The sequence below is a fragment of the Choloepus didactylus genome, chromosome 7 (genome assembly GCF_015220235.1).
Source record: "Choloepus didactylus isolate mChoDid1 chromosome 7, mChoDid1.pri, whole genome shotgun sequence".
Classification (NCBI taxonomy): domain Eukaryota; kingdom Metazoa; phylum Chordata; class Mammalia; order Pilosa; family Megalonychidae; genus Choloepus; species Choloepus didactylus.
The window spans coordinates 128,926,316-128,946,370 of NC_051313.1; the positions used below are offsets into that span (position 1 = coordinate 128,926,316).

Below are 20,055 nucleotides of genomic sequence, written 5' to 3' on the forward strand. Positions count from 1 at the left end.
ACAAACTTTACATGTGGTGAATAATACCTGTGTTCTTTGTAAACAGAATACGGTTCTAAATTCTAAGGACAAAGCTGTTTTGAAAACCAAAACATAACTTGGACTTTAAAAAATAAACCGTTTAAACTAAAAAATACGCTTTTATTCAGGTTAATATAGGCAAGGTTGATGTTGATATTCAGCAGGTATATACTGGTATGACTACATGGCTATACCAGTTGTTAAAATACTGAAATATTTCCATGACAGTTGGCAAACAGCATAACAGTAAATGAATTAAGTAGTAAAATTAAGCAATAATATAAATTCCAGCATATTTTGTTTATCTTAGAAACACACAATTACTGTGCATCTAAAATTTTTTGGTAAGGAAATTGGAGAAGAGAGTCATGGTGTCTGCTGTAGACATCCTGTTGTTTATTTCAGGTACTGAGGAGTTGCTTTGAGGTTCAAGAAGCATTGTGTGGGAAGGAGAGCTAGACAGACAAACTGAGACAGACCTAATATTTAAGTACTGAAAAGAAATACCAAACCCCCTGCCCAGCTAGGTGTGGATTCAGGTAGCAGCTGGGAAGGCTGCCAAGGGTCATGGGCAGAGATGGCTATTTGTGTGGGGCATGTCTGTTCATGGCATGTAATGGCCCCTCAACGGGGTTTGGGGAGATTTTTTTTTTTTTTTTTTTTTTTTTAATTCATCCAGAGTGAAGGTGGCTATTCTTGCATATCATATAGTGGTCTTTCAGAAGACAATCTTCTCGGGACTCCATTTAATGATAAGAAGAATGTGTGCCCCAGCTGACAGCTTGAGCTCCCTCTATTCTATCTAAGGTCAATCTCTAGGCAGAAGAGACTCATACCAGCCCAGTCCCTCTCCCTCCCCACACTCACCTTCCCTTTTTGAGAGCCATGCCTTTCTCCAAACAGCAAGAGCAACTGAAAGCATACCCAGCCTGTTCAGCCTGTTAACCACTGTTGATAACCATTGATAATTTTTTTTTTTTACTCACTTCTCCTTTTTTCCTGCTTAATAACTGTGCTCCGACTATTACCACTTCTTTGACTGGTACTAGCTGGTGCCACTGCCTAATTAACCTGACCAGGGAATGTAGCTATCTGCTGTCCTTTTAGTAGAGCAAGGCAGACAAAACAGAAGGGTACCAGATTCACCCAATTTATACCAACCTCATGTCCCATTTACCCTCCTTTTCTTCTCCCCCTCTGGCTAGTTCACTCCTAGTGCCAACTCTTGCATGCAGCCAACTCCTAAACAATCTATCCTAACTAGTGAGAGGAGAAGGGATAATGAAAGTTTTACAGGAGCGAGGAAAGGGGCTGACAAGATCCCCAGGTACCCAATGACTATCAATTTAATGGGGAAATCATTAGAATTGTTTATGGCTCCCTATGCCCAACCATATTTCAAAGAGAGGCATCATTTAGCGGCTTCAAAGACTCATACCAACAAATCAAAGAACATTTGTAAAGTATACGAATGACTTGATTAATGACTTGCACTATAATATTTATCATGTGTAAGCAATTTATAACATATAGTTTAATTTAGTTAAGAATAAAGTAGAATACATTTAAGTGTTTGACGTATATATTAATTTATATCATATTTTGGTTAAGTTTTTTTTCACTATTACCCCTTAACCCAGCTATGAAAATTATACAAAAAGGGAGCCAGATTGAAATGTGCTTCATTGAATGTCATTAAGAAACTCTTAAAGAGACTCTAGAGCCCTTAGTTCTAACTGATTGGGTGATAAAGTTTAAGAATTAAGTACCTTCTGCATAGAGGAACCTTAGAAATGCTTTTGTTTGGAGAGTGTGTGGCCAAGGCAAGAGCTATTGTAACAATACCAACTTGTCTTCTTACTCAAAACCATCTTAAAGCAAGAACAAACTCAAAAAGCTACTTAAAATAGGCTCACCCGATATTGCAGGAGTGCTTCTATAGCTCTGAACTCAAAAGGTAAAGGATATGTGACAAGTTGACCCTCTCCAGCCAACTGTGATGGAAGTTCTCGGAACAGCCAGTGCTCTAAATTTAAGTTCCGATAATCTAATATCAAAAGACACTCTGGAGTTATCACAGCTTTCAAATACTGTAAAAGATAAATAAAACGATACATCTGTATATTTATACAGACACGCATATGTTTTTATACAAATTGTAGAACTTTTAGAAAAAATAACATTCATAAAATGAGGTTTAATACTTCACTAGTTTTTAATTAAGCATAACCAAATTACAGTAAAATTCATCGCTTATTTAATAAAAAAATGTGTTTAAAAAAATAGGAACATAAACTATCCATAAGTCATGATACCTCTAACTCACTCTCAATAGAACTGTAATTACTTACACAAGTTATATATTTATTAAGAATTCCAAGGTAATCATGAGAGCAATAGGGAATAAAAGGCACATAATAAATTCTTAAAAGTTAGGTATTAGAGGCTTCCAGTCAACCAAGATGGTGCCATTCCCCTATAGAATCTTTCAATAACTAGCAAAAACTGGCAAAGCCATCTTCCTCAAAACTCCAGAAAACAGTTAAAGGGTTGCAGTAACTGGGAAAATGCCAAATCAAGAAAATTAAGTTCAAAAACCACAGAAGCACCTGGAGCACTTGCTGGCTTTTCCCTCTCCTCTTGCTGGCGTGGTGTAGAGCCAGCATGCCCCTACTGTGGGTCCCAGATTGTTCCCGTAAGAGCAGAGTAACCCCTATGCACATATTGGGGTGCCTGTATGTCAGTGACAAGCAATTGGGCAGCAGCATAAAAGAGTGAACTAGTGAACTCGTCTAGGGCTCACACTCCCAAGACTTCTCCTGCACACACAGAAGAGACAGCAAAAGCCGTGTAAGAAGAAACAATTAAGTCAAGGCAGCCTGGGGCAAAGGGTTACCTGTATCAAGTCATACAATAGACCTTGGAGTGGGGGGAGTGGGACTCTATTTTATAGGGAGTAGAGGGGGCATTTGAAATTCCTGTAAATGGGGGACTTCCTAAGACCATGAGCAAGTATCAGCCAAGGACAAGATACAGGCTTATAAAAGACAGAGAAGACCCTCACTTCACATTGGGCCTCAGACTGATCTTTTTGATAAGATGGCTAAACTCTGAAGGAGAGCAACTGCCAACACAGAGCCAATATGCAAACTCTGTGAAAGGTGATTTGGCATTGGTTTGTTTCTCTTTGTTAGCTCCTGGCACTCAAGGAAATCTCTGTCATATCACTATCTGACCCAAATTTACAATGCAGAGACTAAATTCCAGAGTTAACACTTTAAAAATACTAAAATGTACCGTATGCAACAAAAGAATGCAACACAAGCAAAGAAATAGGAAATGATGTCCCATCCAAAGGGACATGCTAAAAATCCAGATATCATCTACAAAGAACAGATTTTAGACATACTGGCCAAAGACTTTTAAAAAAATGATCCTCAATATGATCAAGGAGATAAAAGAAAACACAGAGAAGGAATTAAAGGGTATCAGGAAAACAATGAACAATATGAGAAACTCAAGAAAGAGTAGAAATTTTAAAAAGCAACCAAACAGAGTTGAAGACAATAATAAAAATGGAAAATTCCCTAGAAGGTTTCAACTGCAGATTGGAGGTGGCAACAGAAAGAATCGGTGAACCTGAAGACAAGATAATTGAAAGGATTCAGTCTGAGGAACAGAAAAAAGAAAAGAATTAAGGAGCAGAAAATATATTCAAAGAAATATAACAAAAAAACTCCCCAAATTTAATGAAAGATGAATACGTACATTCATGAAGCTCAATAAACCCCAAACAGGATAAACTCAAAGAGAACTACACACTGATGCAGGGTCAAACTGCTGAACACCAAGGACAAGGATAGAGTTCTGAAAGCTGCAAGAGAAAAGCAATGTGTGATGTACAAGGGAGTCCCAACTAGATTAAGTGCTGATTTGTCATAGAATTTAAGGTGAGTCTCATGTAAGGAAACAAGAAGGTAGTGGGATGAAATATCTAAAGTGCTGAAAGAAAACAGTTGATAACCAAGAATTTTACATCTGGCGAGACTGTCTTTCAAAAACGAGGGCAAAATTAAGACATTTGAAGATAAAAACCAAGGGAGTTCATCACCACTAGACCTGCCCTATAAGCCGTGCTAATGGGAGTTCATCAGACTGAAAGGAAGGGGAACTAGCTAGTAGATTAAAGTAACATAAAGGAAAAAAAAAAAAAGTGACATAAAGGACTGAAGACCTCCAGTAAAGATAATCACATGGGCAATTACAAATACTACTAATACTGTATTCTATTTCTTGGTATGCAACTCCACTTTTTACTTCTTATAGGTTCTAAAATGCAAATGCATACAAAGTAATGTAAAACTATAGTTTTGGACAAATACTGTATAAACATATATTGTATAACAAGTACAAAAAAAGGGGGGCAACAAAGTAAAGGAACAGTGTGTATGTATGCTATTGAAGTTAAGTTAGTGTCAAATTAAATGTGATTATTATAAATTTAGCCCCACAGTAATCACACAGAAAATATATGAAAAATATATACACAAAGAAGTGAAAAGGGATTCAAATTATATAATACAAAGAATCAAATAAATATAAAAATAGGCTTTAAAAGAAGAATTGAGGGTCAAAAAAGGTATAAGACTTACAGAGACCATGTAGCAAAATGGCAGAAGAAAGTCTTTTGTTATTACTCTTTACTTTAAATGTAAACGGATTACACTCTTAAGCCAAAAGGCAGTGACTGGCAGAATGAATAAAAAACCAAGCGCCTTAAAAATGACTCACCTTAAATTCAAAGATACTAGTAAGCTTAAAGTGAAAGGATAGAAAAAAATATATACCATGCAAGTAAAACACAAAGGTGAACTGGAGCAGCTATACTAATATCAGATCAAACAGATGTTTAGTCAAAAACTGTTATGAGGGAAGGTCACTATATTCTGATAAAGGAGTCAATTCAACAAGAAGACATAAGACTTATAAAAACATATGCACTTAAGAGCAGAGCCCCTAAAATATATGAAGCAATTACTAACAGACTTGAAGGGAGAAACAGATGGGTCTATGTTAATAGCAGGAGGCTTTAATACTTCACTTTCAATAATGAATAGCACATCTAGACAGAAGATCAATACGGAAATAGAAGACTTGAACAATAATTTAAACAAACTAGACCAAACATATACAGAACAACACTTCATCCAATAGCAGCAGAATACATATTCTTCTCTAGTGCACATGATCATTCTCTGGGATAGACCGTATGTTAGGTCACAAAACAAGTCTCAATAAAATTAAAAAATATTGAAATCATTCAATGTATCTCTCTGACCACAATGAAATGAAGCCAGAAATTAATAACAGGAAAAAATGGAAAATTCACAAATATGTGGAAATGAATGCACTCTTAACCAATAAGTCAAAGAAATCACAAGGCATATTAGGAAATATCTTCAGGCAAATGAAAAAGATAACCCAACATACCAAATGTACTAGATGCAGGAAAGGCAATGCTGAGAGGGAAATATATAGCTCAAATGCTTAATTAAAAAAGAAGCAAGATCTCAAATTAGAGACCTAATCTCACAACTGGAGGATCTAGAAAAAGGAAACTAAACTCCAAGTGAGCCAAAGGAAGGAAATAACAAAGATTAGAGCAGAGATAAATGAAATAGACAATTACAAAAAACATACAAAAAACCAAAAAAATATACGATCCACAAAATCAAAAGGCGGTTCTTTGAAAAGATAAAGATCAATAAAATTGACACGCCTTTAGCTAGACTGACCAAAAAACAAGAATGCAAATAACTAAAATCAGAAATGAAAGGGGGGACATTCTACAGACCCCACAAAAATAAAAAGGACTATAAAAGGATACCATGAATTACTGTCTGCCAATAAATTAGATAACTTCGATGAAATGGACAAATTTCCATAGATACACAGACTCCCTATACTGACTCAAGAAGATAGGAGATCTCAGTAGACCAATTATAAGAGACTGAATCAGAAATCAGAAATCCAGCAACAAAGAAAAGCCCATGAACAGACAGCTTCACTGGGGAAATTTACCAAAAATTCCAAAAGAGTTAACATTAATCCTGCTCAAACTCTTCTGAACATTTGAAGATTAGGGAATACTCCCTAGCTCATTCTATGAGGCCAATGTCATCCTAATACCAAAGCCAGATAAAGACATCACAAGAAAAAAAAATGACAGACACTTTCCTTTGTGAAAAGACATGTGGGATTTATTCCAGAAATGCAAGGGTGGCTCAACTGTAAGAAAATCAATTAACGTAATACAGCACATTAATAGAACAAAGGGGAAAAAAAACATGATTCTCTCAACTGGTGAAGAAAAGGCATTTGAAAAAATCCAGCAACTCTTCTTGATAAAAACAGGTAGAAAACTAGGAATAGAAGGAAACTTCCTCAGTATTATGAGGGGCATATATGAAACTCTTAATATCACACTCGATTCTGAAAGACTGAAAGCTTTCCCTCTGAGATCAGGAACACAATGATGCCCAGTGTCACCACTATTATTCAACATTATACATGAAGTCCTAGCCAGATCAGTTAGGCAAAAAAAGTACAAAAGGCACCCAAATTGGAAAGAAAGATGTGAAATTTTCCCTATTTGCAGGTGACTCGATCTTATATATAGAAAAATCCACAACAAAGCTACCAGGGCTGATAAACGAATTCAGCAAATGGCAGGTTACAAGAACATGCAAAAAATCAGTAGTTTTCTAGAAACTGCAATCCAAAGAGGAAATTAAGAAAAAATTCTGTTGATTACAGCACCTAAAAAGAATCAAATATCTGGGAATAAATCTAACCAAGAATATAAAGGACTTGTACATGAAAAATTATAAAACACTGGTAAAAGAAATTTTAAAATATCTGTATGTGCTGGTTTGAATCTGTTATGTACCCCATAAAAGACTATCTTCTTTTAATCCACTGTTGTGGGGGCAGACCTATTGTGGGTAATATCTTTTGATTAGATTATTTCTATGGAGATGTGACCCCGTCCATTCAAGGTGGGTCTTAATTAGTTTACTGGAGTCCTTAAGAGAGCTCAGGGAGATAGAATGCTCAGAGCCAACAAAGACCCACACACTTGGAGATACAGAAAGAAAGGAACATTTTGGAGAGAAGCTAAGCTATGTAATCCAGAGTCTGCCCCAGGGAGAAGCTAACAGAGAAGCTAAGATAGAAGCCCAGAGCCACTTAGAAACAAAATCCGAGACATTTTGGAGAAAGCCACAGAAACCAGAAGCTAACCACAACAGAGGACCAGCAGATGTCACTATGTGTCTTCCCAAGTGACAGAGGAGCCCCAGAGGCCAGCAGCCTTTCCTCAGAGAACGTATCTTACTCTGGATGCCTTAATTTGAACATCTTCATGGCCTTAGAACTATAAATTTGCTACCTAATAGCCCCCAATTGTAAAGGCCATTTCTGGTATATTGCATTCTGGCAGCCTAGCAAACTGAAACACTATATAAATGGAAGGACAGTCTATGCTCATGGATTGAAAGACCAAATATTAAGAAGTCAGTTCTACCCAAAGCAATTTACAGATTCCACACAATCCCAAACAAAATTCCAACAGCTTTCTTTGCAGAAATGGAAAACCCAATCATCAAATTTATATGGAAGGCTTAAGGGCCCCGAATAACCAAAGCCATTTTGAAAAAGAATGAAGTTGGAGGACTCACACTTTCTGATTATAAAATTGTTTCAAAGCTACAGCGGTCAAAACAGCATGGTATTAGAACAAGGATACAGATCAATGGAATCAAATTGAGTTTTCAGAAATAGACCCTCACATCTATGGTCAACTGATTTTCTGACAAGAGTACCAAGTCCACTCAATCGGGAAAGAGAAGTCTCCTCAAGAAATGGTGCTGGGCTCTTTGTTGCTCAGATGTGGCCCTCTCTCTCTAGCTAAGCCAACTTGGCAGTTGAAATCACTGTCCTCCCCTCTACGTGGGATCAGACACCCAGGGGAGTGAATCTCCCTGGCAACTTGGAATATGACTCCTGGGGAGGAATGTAGACCTGGCATCGTGGGACGGAGAACATCTTCTTGACCAAAAGGGGGATGTGAAAGGAAATGAAATAAGCTTCAGTGGCAGACAAGATTCCAAAAGGAGCTGAGAGGTCACTCTGGTGGGCACTCTTACGCACAATATAGACAAACCATTTTCGGTTCTAGTGAATTGGAGTAGCTAGCAGTAAATACCTGCAATGATCAAACTACAACCCAGAAACCATGAATCTTGAAGATGACTGTATGAAAATGTAGCTTATGAGGGGTGACAATGTGATTGGAAAAGCCATATGGACCACACTCTCCTTTGATTAGTTTATGGATGGATGAGTAGAAAAATGGGGGAAGGAAAAAAACAAACAAAAAAAAGGCAACCAGTGTTCTTTTTTACTTTAATTGCTCTTTTTCACTTTAATTTTTATTCTTGTTATTTTTGTGTGTGTGGTAATGAAGGTGTCAGGGATTGATTTTGGTGATGAATACACAACTATGTGGTGGTACTGTGAACAACTGAATGTACGCTTTGTTTTGTATGACTGCATGGTATGTGAATATATCTCAATAAAATGAACAAAAAAGAAATGATGCTGGGAAAAGTAATTTGGATAGATAATAAAAATAAACTTGCAGGGCCCACCTGAGGAACTGGGGAAAAATGTGAAATGTTGGTCTTCCCCACCTGGGTTATTATTGATATTCTCACAAACACTGAGGACTCACAATTTAGTAGGCTGAGCCCTCAATCTTGGGGCTTGCCCTTATGAAGCTCATTACTGCAAAGGAAAAGCTAAACTTACTTATAATTGTGCCTAAGAGTCTCTCTCAGAGAACCTCTTTGTTGCTCAGATGTGGCCTCTCTCTCTAAGCCCATTCAGGTGAACTCACTGCTCTTCCTCCTATGTGGGACATGACTTCCAAGGGTATAAACCTCCCTGGCAACGTGGGACATGACTCCCGGGAATGAGCCTGGACTCAGCATCGTGGGATTGAGAAAATCTTCTTGCCCATGAAGGGGAAGCAAAACGAAACAAAATAAAGTTTCAATGACCGAAGAGATTTCATATGGAGTCAAGGGGTCATTCTGAAGGGCATTCTTATGTACTATACAGATATTCCTTTTTAGTTTTTAGTGTATTGGACTAGCCAGAAGGAAATACCTGAAACTGTCAAACTGCAACCCAGTAGCCTTGATTCTTGAAGACAATTGTATTAACTATGTAGCTTACACAGTGTGACTGTGTGATTGTGAAAACCTTGTGGCTCACACTCCTTTTATCCACTGTATGGACAGATGAGTAGAAAGATGGGGACAAAAATTAAATGAAAAATGGAGTGGGATGGGGGGATAGCATGCTTTGGGAGTTCTTTCTTAGTCTTATTTTTATTCTCATTTTCATTCTTTTTGGAGTAAGGAAAATGTTCAAAATGGATTGTGGTGATGAATGCACAACTATATGATGGTAATGTGAACAGCTGACTGTGCACTGTGGATGACTGTACAGTATGTGAATATATCTAAAACTGAACTGAAAAAAAAAGAAAAAAAAGAAATGGCATTGGGAAAACTAGATGTCTATAAGCAAAAAATGAAGGAGGATGCCTATCTCATACCATACACAAAAATCAACTCAAAATGGATGAAAGACCTAAATATAAGAACCAGGACTATAAATTCCTAGAATAAAACATATGGAAGCATCTTCAGGACCTTGTGCTAGGCAATGCTTCTTAGACTTTATACCAAAAGCAAGAGTAACAAAAAAAAAAAAAAAAACAGATAAATGGGACTTCTTCAAAATTAAAAGCTTTTGTGCAAAGGACTTCATAATGAAAGCAAAAAGATGACCCACAAAATGGGAGAATATATATGGAAACCAAATATCTGATAAGGACTTAATACTCAGAATATGTAAAAGAAAGCCTACAACTCAATAACAAAAAGATAAAAAATCCAATTAAAAAATGGGCAAAAGACATGAATAGACATTTCTCCAAAGAAGATACAGAAATGGCCAAAAAGCACACAAAAAGATACTCAACATCATCAGCCAGTAGGGAAATGCAAATCAAAATCACAATGAGATACCATTTCACACCCACTAGTGGCTACTATTTAAAACTTGAAAAATAAGTGTTTGAGAAGATGTGCAGAAATTAGAATAGTCATGCATTGGCACTGGGAATGTGAAATGGCGCATCTACTGTACTAATCAGTTCAGCGATTCCTCAAAAAGTTAAGTACAGAATTACCATATGACCCAGCAATCTCACTTCTAGGTATATACTCAAAAGAAATGAAAGTGGGGACTTGAACAGATTTTTACACACCAATATTCACAGCAGTATTATTCACAATTGCTAGAAGTGGAAACAACCCAAGTGTCCATCAACAGATGAATGGATAAACAAAAGGTAGTATATAGATCTACAATGGAATATTTTTCAGCATTAAAAAGAAATGAAGTTCTAATGCATGCAACAACACGGACGAACCATGAAGACATGACTGAAATAAGCCAGACACAAAAGGACAAATATTGTATGTAACAAAAAAAAAGAAAAAAAAATATTGTATGATCTCAGTGATAGGAAATAATTAGAATAAGCAAACTCAGAGTCAGAATATAGAATATAGGTTTACCAGGGCTGGGGTGGGAGTAGGAAATAGGGAGTTAATGCTTAATTGGTACAGAATTTCTGTTTGGGATGATGGAAAAGTTTTGGTAATTGATGGTAGGACAACATTGTGAACATAATTAATGTCACATTTGAATGTGGTTAAAAGGAGAAATTTTAGGTTTTATATGTTACTAGAATAAAAAAACAAACAAACAAAAAAACCACAAGCCTGTACACAAACAGGGATTCCTAAAGTAAACTATGGACCATAGCTAATAGTCCAACTATGCAATTGTACAACTATCCTTTCATCAACTGTAACAAAGATACCACACTAATGAAAGTGTTCATAGTTGGGGGTGGGGGAGTTATGGGAACTCTGTATTTTCTGCACGATTTGTCTGTAAACCTACAATTTCTCTATTAAAAGAAAAGTCAGATATTGGGTAGACTTTTTTTTTTTTTTTTCAGTCAATCCATCAAAGAGTTACTGTTTTGAAGGGTGCTGCTAGCTTCTGATAACAAGAAAGTTGAGAAAATCACTTTGGAGAAGACTGCTTACATTTTTTATTTTTTACCCAGGTGAATGCATAAAAAAACTGCCATTAAAGGCTTTTATGAAGAAAGTAAGTCCCATGCCCTGCAGGGCCATGTCTCCATACTTGCTTCTAAATCCTAAACTTCACCTTTTATGATAACTCTGAAAAAGTGAAATTATACTATAATTACACATTAACTGCATACAATTGAAAATATTGTATCTATTATAAATCAAGATTCTTTCATTTCAAAGCTAGAGACTAAGGTGAATATTATTCAAGTCATCAGAATAGAGATCAGAGTAAGAACTTTCCCAACATATATGAGAGCAGTATTATGTGCTGCTGACTTCTGGCAAGAGCATATGTTTATAATCCGTGTAAAACGAGTTTTACGCTTACTAACATGTCAATTAAAGAATACCCTATGTTTCACATAGGTTGTTTTTATTCCAAAATTACTTTTAACCTAGATATTAATCAAGATAGGAAGTAATTTTTAAAAGAATGAAGCGGAGAAATGTAGATGAAAAAAGTTCTTTACCTCCATTCTCATGATAATCCTATTGTTTCTGGTTGTGATGCTCATTAAATGCTGAAATCGCAAATCTCTGGCTTGAAGACCTAACTCTTGGTATAATTCAATTTTCTTCCTTTCTATAAAAGAAACATTTCATTAACAAGACTGAACTAACCTAATAAACTGACGAGTTCAGATTTTTATGTCAGAGTACTCCTACCACCGCTATTGAGGTAACAGATTTTCTATTACTATCACAATGAAGAGTTAAAATGAGTCTTTCTATATCCAAAGTACACATTTTCAGGTCAAAAACATACTCAGGCCAAATATGGCTAAACTCTAATTATTCTCTGCTCCTCTTATATAGAATTTATAAAATTTCTTGGTACTTGGAAGCCCCTTGGGATCAATATAAAACCATAGATATAGATCAACAGAACTCATAGTAACAATCTCTGGCTCTAGAGAATGATCATCTTCCTTGAATATAAACCTTACACATCTTTTTTTTTTTTCTCGCTGCAGCATTATCTTTAGTATTTTAAGTCTGTGAACAGGTAAGTTCAATTTTCTTTTCTCTAGGACTAATACAAAATAAGAAAATAACACATTGGATTTGTCCACCTGAAAAATAAATTACCTAAAAGAATGCATAAAAGTTGACAGAAACTACAGAAATTATACTCATTACAGTAGTATCTGTACTTGTAGTGTCAAACCATACTGGTGAAACAGATGTTACTAGAACAATCTTTTGAAGGAGCTAGGTGCATAAAGCACTCAGAATAGGATCTCAGCAACAGCAGAAACAGGATAATGGGTGGAGGGGAAGGGAAACCTGAACCTGTTTCTCAAGTCAGACAACAAAATAATGACTAATTTCATTTTAAAAAGTAACTGCCCCATTGAACTTCTGGGAAGATGGTGAAGTAGGGAGCTGCAGGGCTCACTCCTCTTCCAAAAACAGTCAGTGAACAGGCAGAAACTGTCTGAAACAACTGTCCAGGGGCTCTGGAGACCAGGGGAGTACTGCAAAGCATCCAAGGAAGAATGGGACAAAGAGAATGACAAACTGGAGTGAGGAACTGTGAGTAACTCACATGGCTGCAACTCCTGGAGCCTAACCCCCACCCTTCAGGCAAGCAGCTTCAGGACAGCCTGGTCTCTGCCTGGAGAGCTGTTATAGACTGGGAGAGCCACAGAAGTCTTCCTCCCCAAGAACAGAGCGGGCACATGGCCCAGGACTGATCCAGCTATTGGCCAGAGAATTTAAGACCACTGGGTTCCAGTGATTTAGTCTGTCCCAGACAGGCGCTGTCGCAACATTGCTTTAACCAGTGTCAGAGGAGGACAGGCAGAGGGCTAAAAATACCCTGCTTAGAGCTGCAAAGAACAGGTGGCTGAAGAGTGCCATCTTCCGGACAGATCAGGAAAGTGTAGCTTTGGGGAGCTGGAAAAAAAAAGGCTTTTTGGCATCTTTCAGACACTCTCCCCAAGGCCTTCTGGAACTGATCTGCACCTCCTGTGTGGGTCCCTGGCTCTGTTTTGGCTGGGAAATACTGACGAACCAAATGTCAAACAAGAGCCTTAAAACAAACCCAACCAACAACAAAATCCTAGACAAGAGAGAAACTGATCTTCAGAATAATCTCATCAAGATAGCCAGATGTCCAGACACCAGCAAAAAATTACAAGCCATACTAATAAACAGGAAGATATAGCCCAGTCAAAGAAACAAATCAAAAAGTCAGAGGACATACAGAATTTGTAACAACTAATCAAAGATGTTCAAACAAATCTCAAAATCAACTCAAGGAGATGAAGGGAAATATGACTAAAGAAATTAAGGATATTAAGAAGACACTAGGTGAGCATAAAAAAATTTGAAAGCAGGCAAAGATAAATGACAGAACTTATGGTACGGAAAGGCACAGCAGATGAAATAAAAACATACTAGGGCATTCAGCAGATTTGAATAGGGAGAATAAAGGATCAGCAAGCTAGAAGACAGAAGATCTGATTCTTAAGGACAGAAGAACAGGTAGAGGGAAAAAAACGGAAAAATCGGAGCAGGGTCTCATGGAATTGAATGACAGCGTGAAGTGCATAAACATACATGTCATAGCTGTCCCAGAAGGAGAAGAGAAAGAAAGGAGCCAGATAGATGTTTGAGGAAATAATGGAAGAAAACTTCCCAACTCTTATGAAAGACGTAAGAGCACATGTTCAAGAAGCACAACACACTCCAAAGAGAGAGAATCCAAACAGACCTACTCAAAGACACACACTAATCAGAATGACAAATGCCAAAGATAAAGAGAATTCTGAAAGCAGTAAGAGATAAGCAATCTATCATATACAAGGGATGCCTGATTAAGTGCCAGTTTCTCATCAGAAACCATGGAGGTGTGAAAGCAGTGGTAATGATATATTTAATATACTGAGAGAAAAACTGACAGCCAAGAATCCTTTATCTGGCAAAACCATCCTTCAAAAATGAGGTAAGGTTTAAAATATTCACAGATAAACAGATGCTGAGAGAGTTTGTTAACAAGAGATCTGTCTTGCAAGAAATACTAAACAGAGTTCTGCAGGCTGAAAAGAAAAGACAGGAGACAAAGGCTTCAAAGAAAGTGTAGAAACAAAGATAATCAGGGTAACTAAAAGTATAAAAACAGAGACAAAAATAAGATATGATATACAAAAGCCAAAGGATAAAATGACTGAACAAGTACTGCCTTTAATGAATTAAACACCCAAATCAAAAGATATATACTGGCAGAATGGATAAAAATAAATGATCAATCTTTATGCTATATATGAGATTCACCTTAGACTCAAGGATATAAATAGGTTGAAAAAGAAAGGCTGGAAAGGTATTACACATAAACAGTAACCAAAAAAGAGCTGGGGAGCCATACTAATATCAGGTAAAATAATCCTTAAGTGTAAAAACATTATAAGAGACAAGGACATTACATATTACTAAAAGGAGCAATCCACCAGAAAGAAATAACAATCATAAATATGCACCTAGCCAGGTTACCCAAAATGCATCAGGCAAAATGGCAAAACTAAAGGGACAAATAGACGTCCCTACAATAATTGTTAGAGACTTCAATAAATCACTCTCATCAACAGATAGAACATCTAGACAGAGGATCAATAAGGAAACAGAGAACTTGAACAATATGATAAATGAACTCGACCTAACAGATATATACAGAACATTACATCCCCAAACAGCAGGATATACATGGATCATTCTCCAGCACAGACCAAATGTTGGATCACAAAACAGGTCTCAATAAATTTTAAAAGACTGAATTATACAAAGCAATTAGCCCGATTGTAATAGAATGAAGCTGGCAAATCAACAACAGCCAGAGAACTAGAAAATTCACAAATATACAGAAGCTAAACATGTTCTTAAAACAGTGAGTCAAAGAAAAAATTGCAAGTCAATAAATATCTCAACAAATGGAAACAAAAACACAACATATCACAACTTATGGGGTACAGCAAAGGCAGCGCTGAGGGGGAAATTTATAGCCCTAAACAACATCGAAAAGGAAGACAGAGCTAAAATCAAAGACCTAACTGAACACCTGGAAAAACTAGAGATAGAACAGAAAAATACTCCCAAAGAGAGCAGAAGGAAAGAAACAACAAAGATTAAAGCAGAAATAAATGAAACAGAGAAGAAAAAACACAACAGAGAGAATTAATAAAACCAAAAGTTGTTTCTTTGAGAAGATCAATAAAATTGACAAATGCTTAGCTAGACTGACACAGAAAAAAAAGAGTGAAGATGAAAATGAAAATCAGAAATGAGAGGGAAGACATTACTACTGAACCCACGGAAATAAAGCTGATCATAAGAGGACACTAGGAACAACTGTACACCGAATCAGACAACTAAGATGAAATCAATGATTTTCTAGAAAACACACAAACAACCACACTGACTCCAGAAGAATCAGAAGATCTCAACAAACCAATCACAAGATATTGAAATACTCATCAAAAACCTCGTAACAAAGAAAAGCCCAGGACCAGACAGCTTTGCAGGTGAATTCTACCAATCATTCCAAGAATTACCAATCCTGCTCAAACTCTTCCAGAAAACTGAAAAAGGGGGAACACTACTTAACTCATTTTATGAAGCCAACACCACCCTAAGATCAAACCAGATAAAGATATTACAAGAAAAGAAAATTACAGACTAATCTCCCTAATGAATATAGATGTAAAAATCTTCAACAAAATACTCGCAAATTGAATCCAACTGCACATTAAAAGAATTATACACCACAATCAAGTGGGTTTATCCCAGGTATGCAATGGTGGTTCAAAACAAGAAAATCAATCAATATAATACACTACGTTAACAAATCAAAGGAAAAGAACCACATGGTCATGTTGTTTGACCCAGAAAAGGCATCTGACAAAATCCCGCATCCTTTCTTGATAAAAACACTTCAAAAGACAGGAACAGAAGGAAACATTCTGAACATGATAAAAGCCATATATGAAAAACCCACAGCTAACATCATACTCAATTGTGTGAGACTAAAAGCTTTCCATTTATGATCGGGAACAAGACAAGGATGCCCACTGTCACCACTGTTATTCAACATTGTACCAGAAGTTCCAGCTAGAGCAATTAGGAAAGAAAAGAAATAAAAGGCGTTCAAATTGCAAAGGAAGAAGCAAAAGTTTCACTATCTGCAGATGACACCATCCTACAGTTAGAAAGTCCTGAAAAATCTACAACAAAGCTATCAGAGCTAGTAAACAAGTTCAGCAAATTGCAGGGTACAAGACCAATATGCAAAAATCTGTAGCGTTTCTATACACTGATAATGAGCAATCTGAGGAAGAAATCAGATTTACAATAGCAACTAAAATAATCAAATACCTAGGAATAAACTTAACCATGGGTGCAAAGACCCGTATTCAGAAAACTACAAAGCATTGCTAAAAGAAACCAAAGACCTAAAGAAATGGGAGGACATTCCATGTTCATGGATTGGAAGACTAAACATTGTTAAGATTTCAATTCTACCCAAATTAATTTAAAGATTCAATACAATCCCAATAAAAATTCCAACAGCTGCTGTGCAGAATTGGCAAAGCCAATTACCAAATTATTTGGAATGGCATGAGGCCACATACAGCCAAAAACATCTTGAAAAAGAAAAATGAAGTTGGAGGATTCTCATTTCCTGAGTTTAAAGCATTCTACAATGCTAGTGATAAAAACAGCATGATATTGGCATAAAGATAGAGACACTGACCAATCAAATCGAACTGAGAGTTCAGTAACAGACCCTCACACCTGTGGTCAGTTGATTTTTGACAAGGCTGCCAAGTCCAGTTAACTGAGACAGAGTAGTCTCTTGAATGAATGGTGCTGGGAGAACTGGATATTCATGTCCAAAAGAATGAAGGAGGAACTCTTTCTCATACCTTATAGAAAAATTAATTGAAAATGGATCAAAGACCTAATATAAAAGCCAGAACCATAACTCCTAGAAGAAAATGCTGGGAAGCATCTTGAAGATCTTGTGGTAGGAGGTGGTTTCTAAGACCTTACATCCAAAGCACAAACAATGAAAGAGAAAATAAATAAATGGAACCTCCTCAAAACTGAACATTTTTGTGTTTCAAAGGACTTTGTCAAGAGGGTGAAAAGGCAGCCTATTCAATGGGAGAAAATATTTGGAAATCACATATCCAGTGAGGATTTAAGATGTAGAATATATAAAGAGATTCCACAATGCAACAACAAAGACAGATAACCCAATTAAAAAAATGGGAAAAAGACATGAACAGGTATTTTTCCACAGAGGATATACAAATGGCGAAGGAGCACATGAAAAGACATTCAACACCATCAGCTCTTAGGGAAATGCAAACTAAAACTACAATGAGAGGGAGAAGCAGAGCAAGATGGTAGCACAGAAAGCTTCAGTGGCAGAGAGATTCCAAAAGGAGCCAAGAGGTCACTCTGGTGGGCACTCTTACGCACAATATAGACAACCCTTTTTAGGTTCTAGTGAATTGGAGTAGCTAGCAGTAAACACCTGCAACTATCAAACTACAACCCAGAACCCATGAATCTTGAAGACGATTGTATAAAAATGTAGCTTATGAGGGGTGACAATGTGATTGGGAAAGCCATATGGATCACACACCCCTTTGTCTAGTTTATGGAAGGATGAGTAGAAAAATGGGGGAATAAAAGAAAAAAAAAGGCACCCAGTGTTCTTTTTTACTTTAATTGCTCTTTTTCACTTTAATTTTTATTCTTACTATTTTTGTGTATGTGGTAATGAAAATGTCAAAAATTAATTTTGGTGATGAATGCACAACTATATAATGTTACTGTAAACAACTGAATGTACACTTTTTTTTTTGTATGACTGCATGGTTTGTGAATATATCTCAATAAAAATGAATTTTTAAAAAAAAGATAGCAGCATAGAGAGGTGTGGAATTTAGTTAGTCCTCAAGAGCAACTAGTAAGTAGTCAGGAACAACTAGTAAATACTCTGGAACAACTGCTGGGGGATATCCGTGACTGGACACACACTGTACACCAGTCTAGAATGGGTAGAATGGCTGAGATCACAGCACAGAACTCTAAGTAAAGCTCCCCAAACTGGGGAGCTGGTGCCCCTCCGACACCAGCACAGCAGGCTGAGTTGGAAAACTTCACTGTGGGGAAAAGAAGCAAGATACCTGGAGTGAGAGAAAGTAACTCAACCAAGCTCCAATTGCAGTTTTAATTAACAAATTTGGACAACTGAACAAGTTACAAGCACTGGTTTCAGGAACAAGCAGGAAAGTACATTACAGTTGCTCCCAGCAGAGAGGAGGGCTGATGGGAAAAAATAAATCAATAAATAAAAACAGAGGCTTCTGGAGACCGCTGAGCTCAGAATACTGGAAAATGGTTGTGTTCCAAGAAAAGGGATACAGAGAAGCAGGTACCAACACCAGTGGACTGGTGAAACGGGGGCTTCTGGGAACTGGCTCTGAAAAGGGGCTTTCTCTCTTTTTCCTTTTCTTTCCCTCCCATTCCAAGTAGCTCATTAGAGAAAGCCTCAGGTATTTTCAATTGTCAGCACTGACCCAGGCAAGTATGGTGTTAATACAGCCAAAGACACAAAGAAGGAATTAAACTGTAAGAGATAACTCCCTAAAGGGTGTATCTTCCCTAAGAAAAGCAGGGCAGGACCCAGTTTAAGTACCTGTCCTCCCTCAGAGAACTCAGACAGTAGCACCGGTGGGGGTATGGGACCAGAAACAACTTAAACTTGACTTCTGACATCCTTGGTCCCTGGCCAGGACAGGGTGTGCGGAGAATTACAGGGACCACACCTGTTTATACCAGTGGGATGCTGTGGGCTGACAAGTGCCACCTGCTGGGCAGGACAGGGAAAGTAGAGTCTAGCGGTCTCACAGGAAAGTCTGACAATCAGCTGGGTCTCATCCTCAGGGAAACCTCATATTGAATACAGTCTCCTCCTGAGACCTGGGCCCATCTGCTCTGGGAAAATCTGATTGGGGTAATCAAGGAAACCAGATGCCTAGACAACAAAAAATTACAAATCACACCAGGAAAAACGAAAATTGGCCCAAAGGAACAAACTTACACTCAACTGAGATACAGGAATTGAAACAACTATTAATCAAACAAATCTCCTAAATCAATTAAAAAATCAAATAAATTAGTTGAGGGAAGAAATGGTGAAAAGATAAGGATAAAAAGGAGACACAGAGAAAATATAAGGAAGAACTCAAAAGTTTGAAAAAACAATTGGCAGAACTTATGGGAATGAAAGGCACAATAGAAGAGATGAAAAACACAATGGAAACATAAAACAGGAGATCTGAAGAGGCAGAAGGATTTATGAAATGCAGGACAGGACATATGAAATCCTACACACAAAAGAACAGATAGGGAAAAGAATGGAAAAATATGAGCAGAGCCTAAGGGATCTGAATGACAACATAAGGCACACGAATATACCTATCATGGGTATCCTAGAAGAAGAGAAGGGAAAAGGGACAGAAAAAATAAAGGAGGAAATAATCACTAAAAATTTCCCATCTGTTATGAAAGACATAAAATTACAGATCCAAGAAACACCACATATATCAAACAGAATAGCTATGAGAAGACTAACTCCAAGACACTTAATAATCAATTATTAAATTTCAAAGACAAAGAAAGAATTCAGAAAGCAGCAAGAGAAAAGCGATCCATC

The 20,055-nt window shown here is 37.0% G+C and overlaps 1 protein-coding gene across 2 annotated transcripts in view; it reads right to left on the bottom strand.

Annotated features, from left to right (window-relative positions):
• Positions 1 to 20,055, bottom strand: part of MRS2 (magnesium transporter MRS2) — a 58,254-nt gene that overhangs the window by 19,075 nt on the left and 19,124 nt on the right. For both annotated transcript variants that reach the window (XM_037844572.1, XM_037844573.1), the window contains exons 4-5: positions 11,798 to 11,910; positions 1,938 to 2,111 (exon numbers count right to left, since the gene is read on the bottom strand). In XM_037844572.1, coding sequence (XP_037700500.1) covers positions 1,938 to 2,111; positions 11,798 to 11,910 — 287 coding nt within the window. The remainder of the gene's footprint in view (positions 1 to 1,937; positions 2,112 to 11,797; positions 11,911 to 20,055) is intronic.